At 57.4% G+C, this 11,709-nt stretch overlaps 3 protein-coding genes across 3 annotated transcripts; 1 reads left to right on the plus strand and 2 right to left on the minus strand.

Moving 5' to 3' along the window:
- Positions 1-275: 275 nt before the first annotated feature.
- Positions 276-4,908, minus strand: VDBG_01936 (predicted protein; the record flags this gene model as incomplete). Its single annotated transcript, XM_003007702.1, has 2 exons — positions 276-492; positions 575-4,908. 2 exons carry the CDS (start codon positions 4,906-4,908, stop codon positions 276-278), a joined length of 4,551 nt encoding a protein of 1,516 aa, XP_003007748.1.
- A 692-nt stretch (positions 4,909-5,600) lies between these two features.
- On the minus strand, positions 5,601-8,952 carry VDBG_01937 (conserved hypothetical protein; the record flags this gene model as incomplete). Its single annotated transcript, XM_003007703.1, has 3 exons — positions 5,601-5,846; positions 5,976-8,799; positions 8,906-8,952. 3 exons carry the CDS (start codon positions 8,950-8,952, stop codon positions 5,601-5,603), a joined length of 3,117 nt encoding a protein of 1,038 aa, XP_003007749.1.
- A 1,499-nt stretch (positions 8,953-10,451) lies between these two features.
- VDBG_01938 (syntaxin-5) lies at positions 10,452-11,613 on the plus strand (the record flags this gene model as incomplete). The annotated part of the gene is made up of 4 exons (XM_003007704.1): positions 10,452-10,689; positions 10,784-11,398; positions 11,465-11,515; positions 11,579-11,613. The coding sequence occupies 4 exons, from the start codon at positions 10,452-10,454 to the stop codon at positions 11,611-11,613; spliced, it is 939 nt and encodes a 312-aa protein (XP_003007750.1).
- Positions 11,614-11,709: the final 96 nt, after the last annotated feature.

An 11,709-nucleotide genomic window follows, 5' to 3' on the forward strand; every position in this document is an offset into this window, starting at 1 on the left:
CCTGCGCCTCGAGCGGATCGACCTCTTGCGCTCGTCCTCCGTGTCCTCGAGCTCCGCCCGCGCGCTCTTGCCCCGGGCGAGTGTCATTTTGGCCTGGTCGGCGCTGGCGCCCGCCGCCTCGGCTTCACGTCTTGCCTCGAGTGCCTGCCGCTCCTCGTTTGACCCGGCGCTGACTTGGCTGTCACCTGTTATTGTCGGCTTCAGGGGTTCCATGGGTCTTCGGGGCGTCGAGTCGTAAATGTCGTCGTGGTCCCCATGGTTGGCGCTTTGCACGTTTATGTTGAGGTTCCTGCCTGCTGGGGTCGACGGATTTGAGTTGGACGCGTTGCTAGTCGCTCGGGGCGCCTCGGCGGCAACATGCTGGGATGCCTGGACATTACGCGGCGATTGCTTCTCGTTCCTGGCCATGGAGGACATGCCCGTATCGATCGCAATGCTGTTGGCAGCAATTCCTTGTCCTGCAAAGTTTGTGGAATGCGGAGGCTTGGCGGCCTCATCGTGCCGTAAATAGGGCTGTCGCTGCTGCTGCACAAGCTGGTGGCCCTCTCGGCGTTGGTTGTTCCTACCATCATACTGCACATTCTGCCCTCCGTACCCAGCCTGCTGTCGATCGAGGCCGAGGCCAACAGGTGGTCCAGAGTGCGTTGCAGGATGTCCGGCGCGAGACATGTTTTGACTGGAACTACCCGAGGCTATGCTGTCGCGGAGGCTAGCCTGCTGGCCCAGGGGAGGTGAGACACCATATTGCAGGGCTGGCTGGACCTGTTGCGTGTGACTGTAGGGACGATAGAGTTGTTCTGCCGAGAATTGTCTGCGGTTTACGGTATTGTTACTCGGCTGCTGTTCGAATGATGGTTGTTGGAATCCCCCGGACACTCTGCGTCCGTACAAGTAGGGTGAAGGTTCGATGCTGCCCTCCCCGTGAACGGCCGCGTAACCCCGAGGAATAGGAACTTGATCATACTGAGGTTCTATCAAGCTCCGCTGCTGCTGCTGATTGTGCGCCAATTGGTGGACAGGAGCTGGATACTGGTCTGCAGATATATTCTGCCTGAACCGTGGGCCCCCTAAGCCCTGGCCCATTCGGCCATGTTCCTCATGTGTAGCCGATGTGTCGTATCCGCCGGACTGGGCTGGCTGCGGTGGGCTGCGAGCGCCTCGCTGATCCAACTCTGGCGATCGCCCATGTGGTTGATGAGGGCTGTTGAACGAGTTATGACGTGGATCGATATGCCCAGGCACTGGCACAGTGGCCGGCGATATTCGCTGCTGCTGATAAAGATGATGCGGGCCCATCTGTGCATGCCCATTTGTAGGTTGAGGGTGGCTCAGCGGAGGTGCCTGGCCTTGTGCGAGATGATTTGCTGGGCCACGAAGGAGCTGCTGAGGCTGGCCATGGGCTTGGGCTTCCTGGTGCTGTCGCTGCGAGAATGACTGTTGCGAACTCTGTTGCGGACCCGGTTCGGGATTCAGCGGCCGGCCCTGCATCGTCTGCTGGTGTAGCTGATGAGAATTCGTTCGATAAGCAGCGAGATCGGGCTGAGCCTGGTTGGCAGAAGGGAGCTTCGAGGAGCGCTTGAAAGCGTTAAATATGGACTTTGCCGACTTCTCCTTCTCAGGCTTCGGCTGTGACGCCTGCACGGGTTGCTGTGACGACTTGCCCATGAGCCATCTTGAGCGACGGCTCTCGGGGGGTTCCTGGGAGTTCGAAAACGCAAGGCCCGGTCCAAAGCTTTGCCCGGGTGCCTGCGAAGGGCCGTATCCATGTGGGAATCCATTATTGGCCGTCGTCTGTGTCGTGAGCAATGGTGCCGACGCGCGAGCGTGAATAGACGTTCCGGGCGGCTGATGCAGCCCCTGAGGGACGGGCGAAATGGAAACAGGTCGCTGCACTCGAGGATCAACCTGGGAGGACAAATTGGGACTTGAATGAGTCGAGGGCTCTTGGAATGATCCCATAGAGAGGTGTGATACTCGTCGATCCTGGAGCGATGTTTCGGATGGGGGTGGTTGATAGCCGTTATTCAGCCGAGGTGAAGAAGAGAATTGTTCTCTTGGCGGCAGCAAATCGGCTCCAGAAGACTGCTTCTGGATGGATCGCGCAGGCAGCTGGCCCAGAGTCTCAGGATCAAGGCCAGATTGGCCCCTAGGGGTCTGCTGTGTCTCGATGCGCTGAACGTGTTGAACATGGTCAGGGCTGAAAGGCATTCGTTCGGTTCCCGCGCCAAAATCGCGATGGGTCTGGTGGTTGACCGACGAAAAGTCAGGCGAAGCGTTTGGGCTGACCTCGTTGCTCATTCCAGTCACGGTTGGTAGTCCAAGTGGTTGGGAGTTTACATCAGGAACTGGCCGAGTGTGGACTTGCGACTGGGGCAAATCTTCACTTGGCTTTGCCTGCAAGGTAGCTGCCGTGGCAACGTCTGCATGTTCAGTCTGTTCAGTGTCTGACCCCGCCTCATCTGTGTCACTGTTCACCTGCTGAACAGACACTCGAGTGTTGTCGGGGGCCTTTTGAGGGCTAGGAAAACTGCTCTGCCCACGTTGCTCAGGACTAGCAACACCTGCAACGGGGTGGACAGGAGGTCCCTGAGTGCGGAAAGGCGGAGGAGACTGGCGGTTGACGTGTTGTGCGTCGCCTGTCCCCGGTTGAAAGACGGGTTGCGGAGAAGGTTGATGGCCAACCTGGCCCGCCTGAGCTTGTGGTTGTCGTTGAAAATGAAATTGTTGCGGTTGGTCTTGCGGCAGCCTCTCAGGCTGGGGGTGAGCCTCACGAGGCTTGGATGAAGTTCTGTTGCCCAAGAGGCCAGCCAAGAAGTTGCCCGCGGATGCTCTACGGCCACGGTCTGCATGCTTCACATCATGTGCGTCACCTTGGTTCTGATATTGAGGTTCATGGTCAGTAGGAGGCCTTGAAGTAGCTGTGTCGCTTCTCTCTCTCCGGTGGTTGGCAAGTGGGCTGGGCACTCCGGGTTGAGTATTGGGAAGACCCGAGAGACGGCTCTGAAGAGAAGGAGTTGTGGACTGCGCAGTCATTGGCTTGGGCGGCTCCTCAACTTGACCCGAAGATCGGTGAAAGAACTTGCCCGTCAACGTAGACAGTCGCTTTTTGGGCGATTGATGGCTGTGCAAACTACCCTCAGTCTCGTGCACATTGCTTGACGTCGAGGTCCGTGACAGAGTCGGAAGTCCCAGTCCACTACCAGGTGTGCTTCCAAAGAATGACCTCTTGCGTTGATCAGCAAATTGCTGTTGGAGCTGAGTATGCGTCTGGGGTTGTTCAGCAACATCCGACGAGTTCGCCGTGTCATCTCCGCTGGCGCCTGGCGGACCGTCGCTGCTAGCAGGCTTGGAGCCCCTGAGGCTTAGGAAGAAGCTAGACCGGCGCTTTTTCTTCCGCTCACGAAGCTCCTGCGTATCAAAGCTTGACTCCGAAACCTCATCTCCTTGCACATCAACACCAGGTTGCTGTGCGAAGCCATTGCCTTCGATGACGGAGCCTTTGCGTTCGCGAGAGGCAGTCCTGAACCGGCCACCAATCTCCTTGAAGATGCCCGAACCCCTTCTTTCTCGGCCGCGATGGTCTTCAGGTGGCGGACCAACACCCGGGACCTGGAATTCGGATGTATTACTTCGTTGCAACATCATATCTTCCCGACTCGGTGGCTGCTGCTGGTATACCTGGGGCGGAAGATCCAGCGATGTCCGCGACATGGTTTGATCCAAGTGCTTTTGCGACTGCTGCTGCTGCTGCTGTGGTTGTTGTTGTTGTTGCAGCTGTTGCTGGGGGGGCGGCTGCTGTTGCCCGGCTGCCCGAGAGAAGAGCTCCGGATAACGACGTGCAGATGAAGGCGGCGTCTCTGAAAACTTTTGACGAGGAGGCATTTGTACAGCTGAGCGCTGCTGAATCGGAACCGGATTCGTGACACCAATCTCCTTATCAAAGCCGAAATACGCCTGGCTGGTATCAGAAGTATGGCGGCTTCGGCTAGCTGGAAGCAGAGGTTCAGACAAGTGTGACTCCTCAAGTTTCCAAGGCCCTTGCGGTGGAAGATGCTGGACAGGATTACCGCCAGATATGTTTTGACCGAGAACACCTGGCGGGGACCGCATGTTCTGGTGTTGCATTGGCGCTGTCCTCCGATTTTGATACGGCGCAGGTTCTGCCACGGGCGGTTTCTCCGGATCATCACCGACATCTACCTCAGATGAAGCATAGGAAGCAGGGCGGCCAAGACTGGAGGCGCCCAGTGTGTCTCCTGCAAGCCCCTGCTGAGAATCACGGGTCTGGGCTCCAGTTCCAGTTGGAAGGTCGCCACTCTGTTGGGCGACAGCACTGTTATACTGCTGCTGCTGCGACGACAGTGTGCTGGGGCCAGCGTTGGCATCAAGGGTGGATGTCCTCGAGAAATTATCCATCTCGTCTTCATCAAGCGAGAAGCGTTCCTTTGCTCTGCGCGCATAATTGATACCAAAGGTGGAGCTTCGTCTGATAGGAGGCAGCCCAACGAAGGAGGAGTTGCGTTGTGGTGAGGTCTCGGGCGGAGCTTGTTGAGCGTGGGTGGCATTGCTCCGAGTAACCTCTGATGATGTCGCTCCTTCTGTCGTCGTTGGGCCAGAGGCAGGCTGCTTGCTCACCCCGGACGGCACCATGCGATATGGCTCGCCAGGAGCCTGCGGCTCTACCACGACCCAGTCGTCATCACGATTGTCAGCAGGAGCAACAGGACGGCCGTTCGAGATATCTGAAGGCTGTGAATGGCTGAGCTCGAAATCATTCTCTTCAAACAAAGGCGTCGCATTGGTCGGATCCCACGAGGGCTGCGTTTTACTGATAGGCTGCGGGATCTGTACGCTGTCGGCTGCATAATATTCATGGTTGGTGTTATCGCCATGTTGCGCCTTACGCATGGAGTGTGTATCCGACACCGGCGACACCAATTCTGGTTGGCTGTCTCCTTGCGCATCGACTTCGTTCGGGGGAGTGCGCGGCCGTGGTTGCGAAGCAGCCCACGGAACTCCAGTTGAGTTTGGGAATGTGTCCAAGGGAGACAAGCGCAAAGGTTGAGGAATCTTAGGGGCCGAGCTCGAGACAGTCGAAAGGCGCCTAGGCTGGGGTGAGTTGGACTGTGGGTCGGCGTCGCCCTTCAGACCCGAGGATCGTGGTCCAAGACTAAGACCCCATGAGGCGCGGCGATCATTTCTGGCTTTGGATTGAGGCGGAGGCGGCGATGGGGAGGAGGAGGACTCTTCGTTCTGCAAAAACAACCAGGCATTAGAAACAAGGCACCTCAAGAAAAGTCATTGTGGAGATTAAAAGCCGTCAAGGGAAATACATGATCGTGTAAAAGAAGTCGTGTCATTCTTTATCCATACACCGTGCCGTCATCCGAGCCAGCCGCACAGAACGTAACATAGACCGGCCGGTGGCTCATGGCTCAGGGTCCAGGGCTCGTGGCCCATGTTGTCCGAGTCAAGTCATGGTCACGGCCCTGGCCTGTATGGGGGTGCTAAAATAAGAATCGTCCGACCATCAAAGTAGGAAATAAAGATGATGAGAGAAGAGGCATGTCCTGTGCAGTAACCCTGGTAAAGAGGAATGATTAAGGAAATACCTTGTCGCCGCCGCGAAGCTTGTTCTTGCCCTTGCTCAGCAGTCCCTTGCCCGCCTTGGCCGCCCCGAGCAGAAGCTCCTTGCCCTTCGCCCCAACTTGACCACTTGAGTGCTTGAAATCGCTGGAAGGAGAATGTGAAGCCGCTGTCCCCATGTTGCTCGTGGATAGCCGGCCAGGAGCACCTGGAGTCGCGTTCGGCGAGCTGGCATTCAAATACTGCTGATAGTAAGGCTGCTGCGACGCCGATGGTGCGTTAGTCGGCGATCGCTGTACCGATGCACTGCCTAGAGGTGCCGCAGTGATAGACGTGTGGTATGAGGAGGAGGCAGCACCGTGCTCCGCATGCTGTGACTGCAGACTAACAATCCAATTGTTGAGACCCGAGTCCATCGAAGCAAACTGCGCTCGCGTCTCATTGTACTTGGCGATTCTGTCGGCGGGGCTTGGCAAGTCAAGAATCTCCCTGAATGATAGTATCTTTTGCGCCGGCTGTGTCGACTGCGCTGGAATATGATGCTGCGTCGGTGAACCTTCTGTCTCGGGGCCTGCTGCTACGGTGGGCTCTGCTAACGCGGGATGACCTCCAGGGGAAGGGAGCGGAGAGGTCTGGTCCGACGTGGAGACCTGTAGGCGCTTCTCGTCTGCCAGCGATAAGCGTCTCGTCTTGGGTTCTGCTTCTTCCTTGAAAGGCGGCGGTTTGTCGGACGCTGCTGAAATTGGAGACGGTGGCTCAGGGCCGGCCGAATCCTGCTTTTCCCTGGGAAGGGTGCTGACTTGAGAGACTTGATGCGATACTAGAGCCGTATTGTCCAAGATACCAATCTGTGACTTGTCTGCCAGCCTCGAAGGAAGCTCGTCCGCCGCACTGGATGGTGGCTTGTCGTCATCATTTGTTGGCTCCTCAGGATCTCCAATGGAAGGCGCGAGAGGCTGAGAATGTTGAGAAGACGGGCCGCTGCTGACATTGACGGCGAAATGCGGGGCTGAGGCAACAGCGCTGCTTTGCTCCGCAGACTGTGGTTGATCCTCGTTGCCAGCCTCCCAGGAGAACCGACGTGGGAGCAGATTGACTTCAGGAACCGCAGCGGGTACATCAACGGGCTCTCGTCGAGGACTACGGGGGCTCAAAGGCGGAATATCAGACACATCGTGCGGTGACGAGAGCATGGTCCCATCTGTGGCTGGAATCGCAGGAGCAGGATCAGTATCATCCTGTTTGCTGTGAGCTGGTCTGTCCTCGGGCCCAGACCAGTAATCGTCATAAACGCCATGAAGATAAGTACTTTCCCGACCAGCCTGGCTGGGCAACACTGAGAGGCCTCCTTTGCTGTCTCCTGTTGCATCATTATCATGCGTCGGACGGACTGGGCTTAAAGTTCGGATGATCTCCTCCCTCAATTTATCGCTCTCCTTGATTGGCGAGGGAGAGTTGATCGTGCTCAGGGTGGACTGTCGCTCAGGGGCAGCAAACTTCTCAGGTGGGTCATCGACAGATCGAGTTTGCAAAGCGGCCAGCGTGGATGACTGTCCCTCAGGTGCGGGGGAGACCGAGAGAGATGCAACGGGGCTGGCAGCGCGCTGTACGTGATCATCGGAGGCTGTCACTGACCCAGGACCTGAAGCGGATTGAAGCCCCTTCAAAGGGACAGGCTCGAAGGCCGCAAGAGAGCCGCTCCCATCGTCGGAAACTGCTGGCATGCTTGGCTGTTCGGTCGGGGCACTTTCGATGGGATTCGCTGCGGGCTCAGTTTCCGCCGCTGGGGTTGCAGTCTCGGTGACCCAGCCACCAGGAAATGATGGGCGTTTTGGTTCAGCGCGCTCGGGGCGGGAAGGCTCGCGACTTTCAATGTCACCAGTTGGGGATTCTGTCACATTCGTAGTCGGCGCCGCCTCGGCTGTCATTTCCTCTGGCTTGGGCGAAATATCATGAGTTGGCTGAGTTGGCGGTTCGGTCTGATCAGTGCTCAGGATCGTGGTCGTATCAGTCCTCGGTGGTGTGGCCGACCGATCCATTGCAGGCAAGGTTTGTGACGGTAAAGAGAGTTGAGGGGAAGGCTCGCTTTCCTCTGGAAGCGTGGGGACCGGGGGCGCATTCGAGGTTAGAGGTGGTTTCGCGAAGAAATCGTCGCCAAACATGGACATGCGCGCCAGATCTGGAAGCTGAGGGCTCGTGGAAAATCGTCGAGGCTCTTCCTGGGCCCTTACGACGTTACTGCTTGCTTGCTCGACGGTTGAAGTCGGCGAAGAGGCCTCGTATCCGCGGGAGGGAAGAATAGCTTGCGGCTCAGCGATGACTGCAGTACTGAAACGCTCGGTAGGCTGAGGCTGCTCAACGGGAGCAGGTGCTGATCCCAGCACTGATGCCTGTTGGGTCTGTCCTTGGTCAAGCTTTGAGGGGGAAGGTGTCCGGTCAAGTCCGTCGTCGCTCCTGCCCCCCTGAACAGTATCCTGAGGCGTTCCAGCGCGGGAGGTGCTGCCTAGACTGGTGTGGGCCGGAGTTATGCCTTCATTATGAGCAATCGAGCGCCCAGGAGGAGATGCGACAGACTCCTCAGCGTTCTTGCCAGCGGTATGGGATGACTGCGGATTGCCTGCAGTCGTATCCTCTTCTGAACGGCGGAAGACACTCGAGGGTAGGGTTGTCTGCTGCTGGGCTGCTTGGGGCTCGCCCTGACTGACACTGCTCTTACGCGGAGGAAACCTCGAGGGTTCTGACACGGTGACGGGCGCAGTGATAGCCCCAGAGCTGGCGGACTGAGGCGAAACGACCTGCCCTGTGCCCTGACTATAAATTGACGAAGAAGGCTCGGGACCCACTGGGGACTTGATTTCGGGTGCTGCTGTCAGGTCGCGAGGTTGCTGCTGTTCCGCTTGCGACTGCGACAGCTGCGATGGCACCTGAACCGGCTGCGTTTGAATGTGCAGGCTAGGTTGAGGACCAGATGCATATCGATGGCCTACTTGAGGCATCGGCGGAGGCTGATTCCATGTCTGGCTGGACAAGCTGGTCTGACGTGAACCGGTGGGTCGCAAGGGCGGCACAGGCACAGGCTCGGGATGCTCGTCAAAATCGTCGGCTCCCCAGTCGTCACCGTCATAATTCTGCGTCTTTGCCTCTACCCATTTCCTTGTCTTGGTTCGGTTGACGTTGGCGCGATACGGGGCGCTCGTTGGCGTTTCCGGGCTCCTGAGAAGAGGGTGTTAGAAGGGCTCCGATTGTGACTAGAAAATTGGTGCGACCAGGGGATCGGATGGCGACGGTGCGGCGTGGAGCAGAGCTGAAGAGAACTCACATGGGGCTATTGGCCCTGTGATAGGGGTTTTGGTATGAGCCGTCCATCCCGTCGGCGTTTGGTGAACTAGAGATGCTATCTCCTCATGCTTTTCGACGAGCGCGGAGAGTAATTGGATCGTGTCGTAAGACGACCGCGACAACGAGAGGGGGCCCTCCTCTCGAGTTCTGAGAAATTGGGTTTTCCTCGGTGCCGGCGATGTAGCGATAATAACAATAATAGTACGTTCGCGGTGCAAGTTGCGCGACGAGCCAGACGGCAGACTTCCCAACGAATGGCAGAGGTATGGGTTGGAGAAGAAGAAATGGGCTTCGACACGAGGATCTCTGGGTTGGGTTACGTACGACCGGCGTCACATTGGCCGTGGTTCGTCACCCTGCCACCCTAGTACGAACGGCACAGCTGGGATTCGCAAGACTCGGCAGCACAAGGGGAGCTGCTAGGCACACTACAATGGGGCTTCACAGATGAGCTGGGGTGTTGGTGCTATTATTATTATGATTACGGCGGGCGGGGCGCGAGACGGTAGGTCCTGTTGGGGATCCTCAAGTCACACTGGTACGCGAACGTGCAGCAGAGGAACCTCCGAGTACCGAAGGTGGCCATCGAAGTAGGTTCAGCATCCACGTCCCATTGCCTGCCAACAGGCAGAGGGGGATCAGATCGGCATGGGGACGCCTGCAATCAAACCCAGAGCAACAAAGGTAGGGGGCGAAGCTTTGGCGAGTTGTCAGCTCCCTCCTAGACAGTTAGCGTGGCGCAGTCTAGGTCCATCCTTCACAAGGCATGTGAGTGCCAGCAATACATGTCAGCAAAGATTGCGTTTGTCGAAGGGCGAAAGTAAGGGAATGCATGCAGCATTACCTTGGTAGCTGGCAAGGTCTCCGTACCTTTATGATGAGATGACGGAAAACTGTTCAAGCCACAGTGTCTGTCTAGGTGGGCCATGGAGGTGCCGAATGTGGCTCATCATCGGTCGCGCGAGCTGGCCTAGGTGGCTATGTCACACGGGCCACTCATGTCGCTCCGCCAGAGGAAACAAGGGGTGGAAAGCCCGGGGCCAGCCAGAACGAGCCAGCAGAAACACCACGTTTGCAGAGGAGCCAAAAGGCCAACCAGAAGCCAGTTCCTGTCGCCAGCTGCACCTTGGGCCCCCTGACCTTAACACTACTGCGCTTCTTCTACCCTTTGGAACTGACGCGGCCGACACCCAACTTGAGAACCCCAACTTCACCAGGCATATTCGATTCACCTCACGATCTTTGCTTTGCGCCTTTTGACACCTATCGCCAATTTTAAACTTTGCCGCCGCTCCATCCCGCGTTGCCAGGCCACGTCTCCGTAGTTTCCGATATACCCCTTACACTCTACGCATCAGTCGATTACTCGGGCCTCTCAAACTCACGCCTACATTCTTAATACACCGTTCACGATCGATAGCAATAGGCGCCAAGGGGACAAACCTCAACCAAAAAACACCATCGTATCGAGCATTTCGCACCGTTCAAACGAAACACCTGCCTGCGCTCGCAGTCGATTTGCCACCATGGCCGTCGCATCAATCCAGGACCGCACCTCGGAGTTCAAGTCGGTCCTCGCCCAGGCGCAGCGTCGCCAGGCTTCCAACAAAGTCGGCGCGCAGCGCCGGTCTCTTCTGACGGACCAGCAGAAGGCCGCCGCCAACGGCGATGGACGACCCAGGAGGTCGGACTTTGCCCGCCAAGCGGCGCAAATCGGCAGGAGCATCACAGGCACCATGGGAAAACTGGAAAAGCTGGCGACACGTAAGTGACGGGCTGCTGTCGGCGGACTTGCCGGGCCGCGGGTCACGGGCATCTTTGCGGCCGTGGGATCGAGCTAACATTTTGTGCCGCGCAGTCGCCCGCCGACGAACCCTCTTCGACGACAGGCCTGTCGAAATCAACGAGTTGACGTTCATCATCAAGCAAGACTTGTCCTCCATCAACCAGCAGATCTCGCAGCTCCAAGCGCTGACAAGGAACCAACACCCAAAGGCCGACCAGGAGGGCGAGCACAACAAGAACGTCGTGTTTCTTCTGCAGGGCAAGCTCACGGATGTGTCGGCAAACTTCAAAGATGTGCTGGAGGAGCGTACGAAGAACATACAGGCATCGCGGTCGAGGACAGACAACTTCATCTCGTCTGTTGGGCAGCACACGCAGCCGCCCATTCAGCAATCGGCATCGCCGCTCTATGGCACGCCAAACAGAGGAACGCCGTCTCCGGGAGCTGACCTCCTGTCGCTGAACCCCGCGAGTGACCAGCAGTTGCTCATGATGGAAGAGGCGCAGCCGCAGAACAGCTACATCAACCAGAGAGGCGAGGCTATTGAGGCTATTGAGAAGACCATCGGCGAGCTGGGCAGCATCTTTGGACAGCTGGCGACGATGGTATCGGAACAGAGCGAGATGATCCAGAGAATTGACGCCAACACGGAAGACGTCGTCGACAATGTCGAGGGCGCGCAAAAAGGTATGACATCTAGGCTTCTGACCTTGCCCAGAGCGCTTCGCGGAATACAGGCTAATCCGAGTATAGAGCTGCTCAAGTATTGGGGACGAGTATCGAGCAATCGCTGGCTCGTCGCAAGTAAGTCATCCTCAACCCCCCAATGGACATCGTGTGACCGTGTGCTGATCGAGCTGGAAATAGAAATGTTCGGCGGGCTCATGATTTTTTCCCTGTAAGTCGGCATCCGGTTCTTATTTTTCCACACGGTGCCCTGCATCCATGGCTAATTGAGTGCCAGACTCTGGTTCTCATTGCGGTTAAGAGCGCGCTGG

This window comes from Verticillium alfalfae, genomic scaffold, assembly GCF_000150825.1.
Source record: "Verticillium alfalfae VaMs.102 supercont1.2 genomic scaffold, whole genome shotgun sequence".
NCBI lineage: Eukaryota > Fungi > Ascomycota > Sordariomycetes > Glomerellales > Plectosphaerellaceae > Verticillium > Verticillium alfalfae.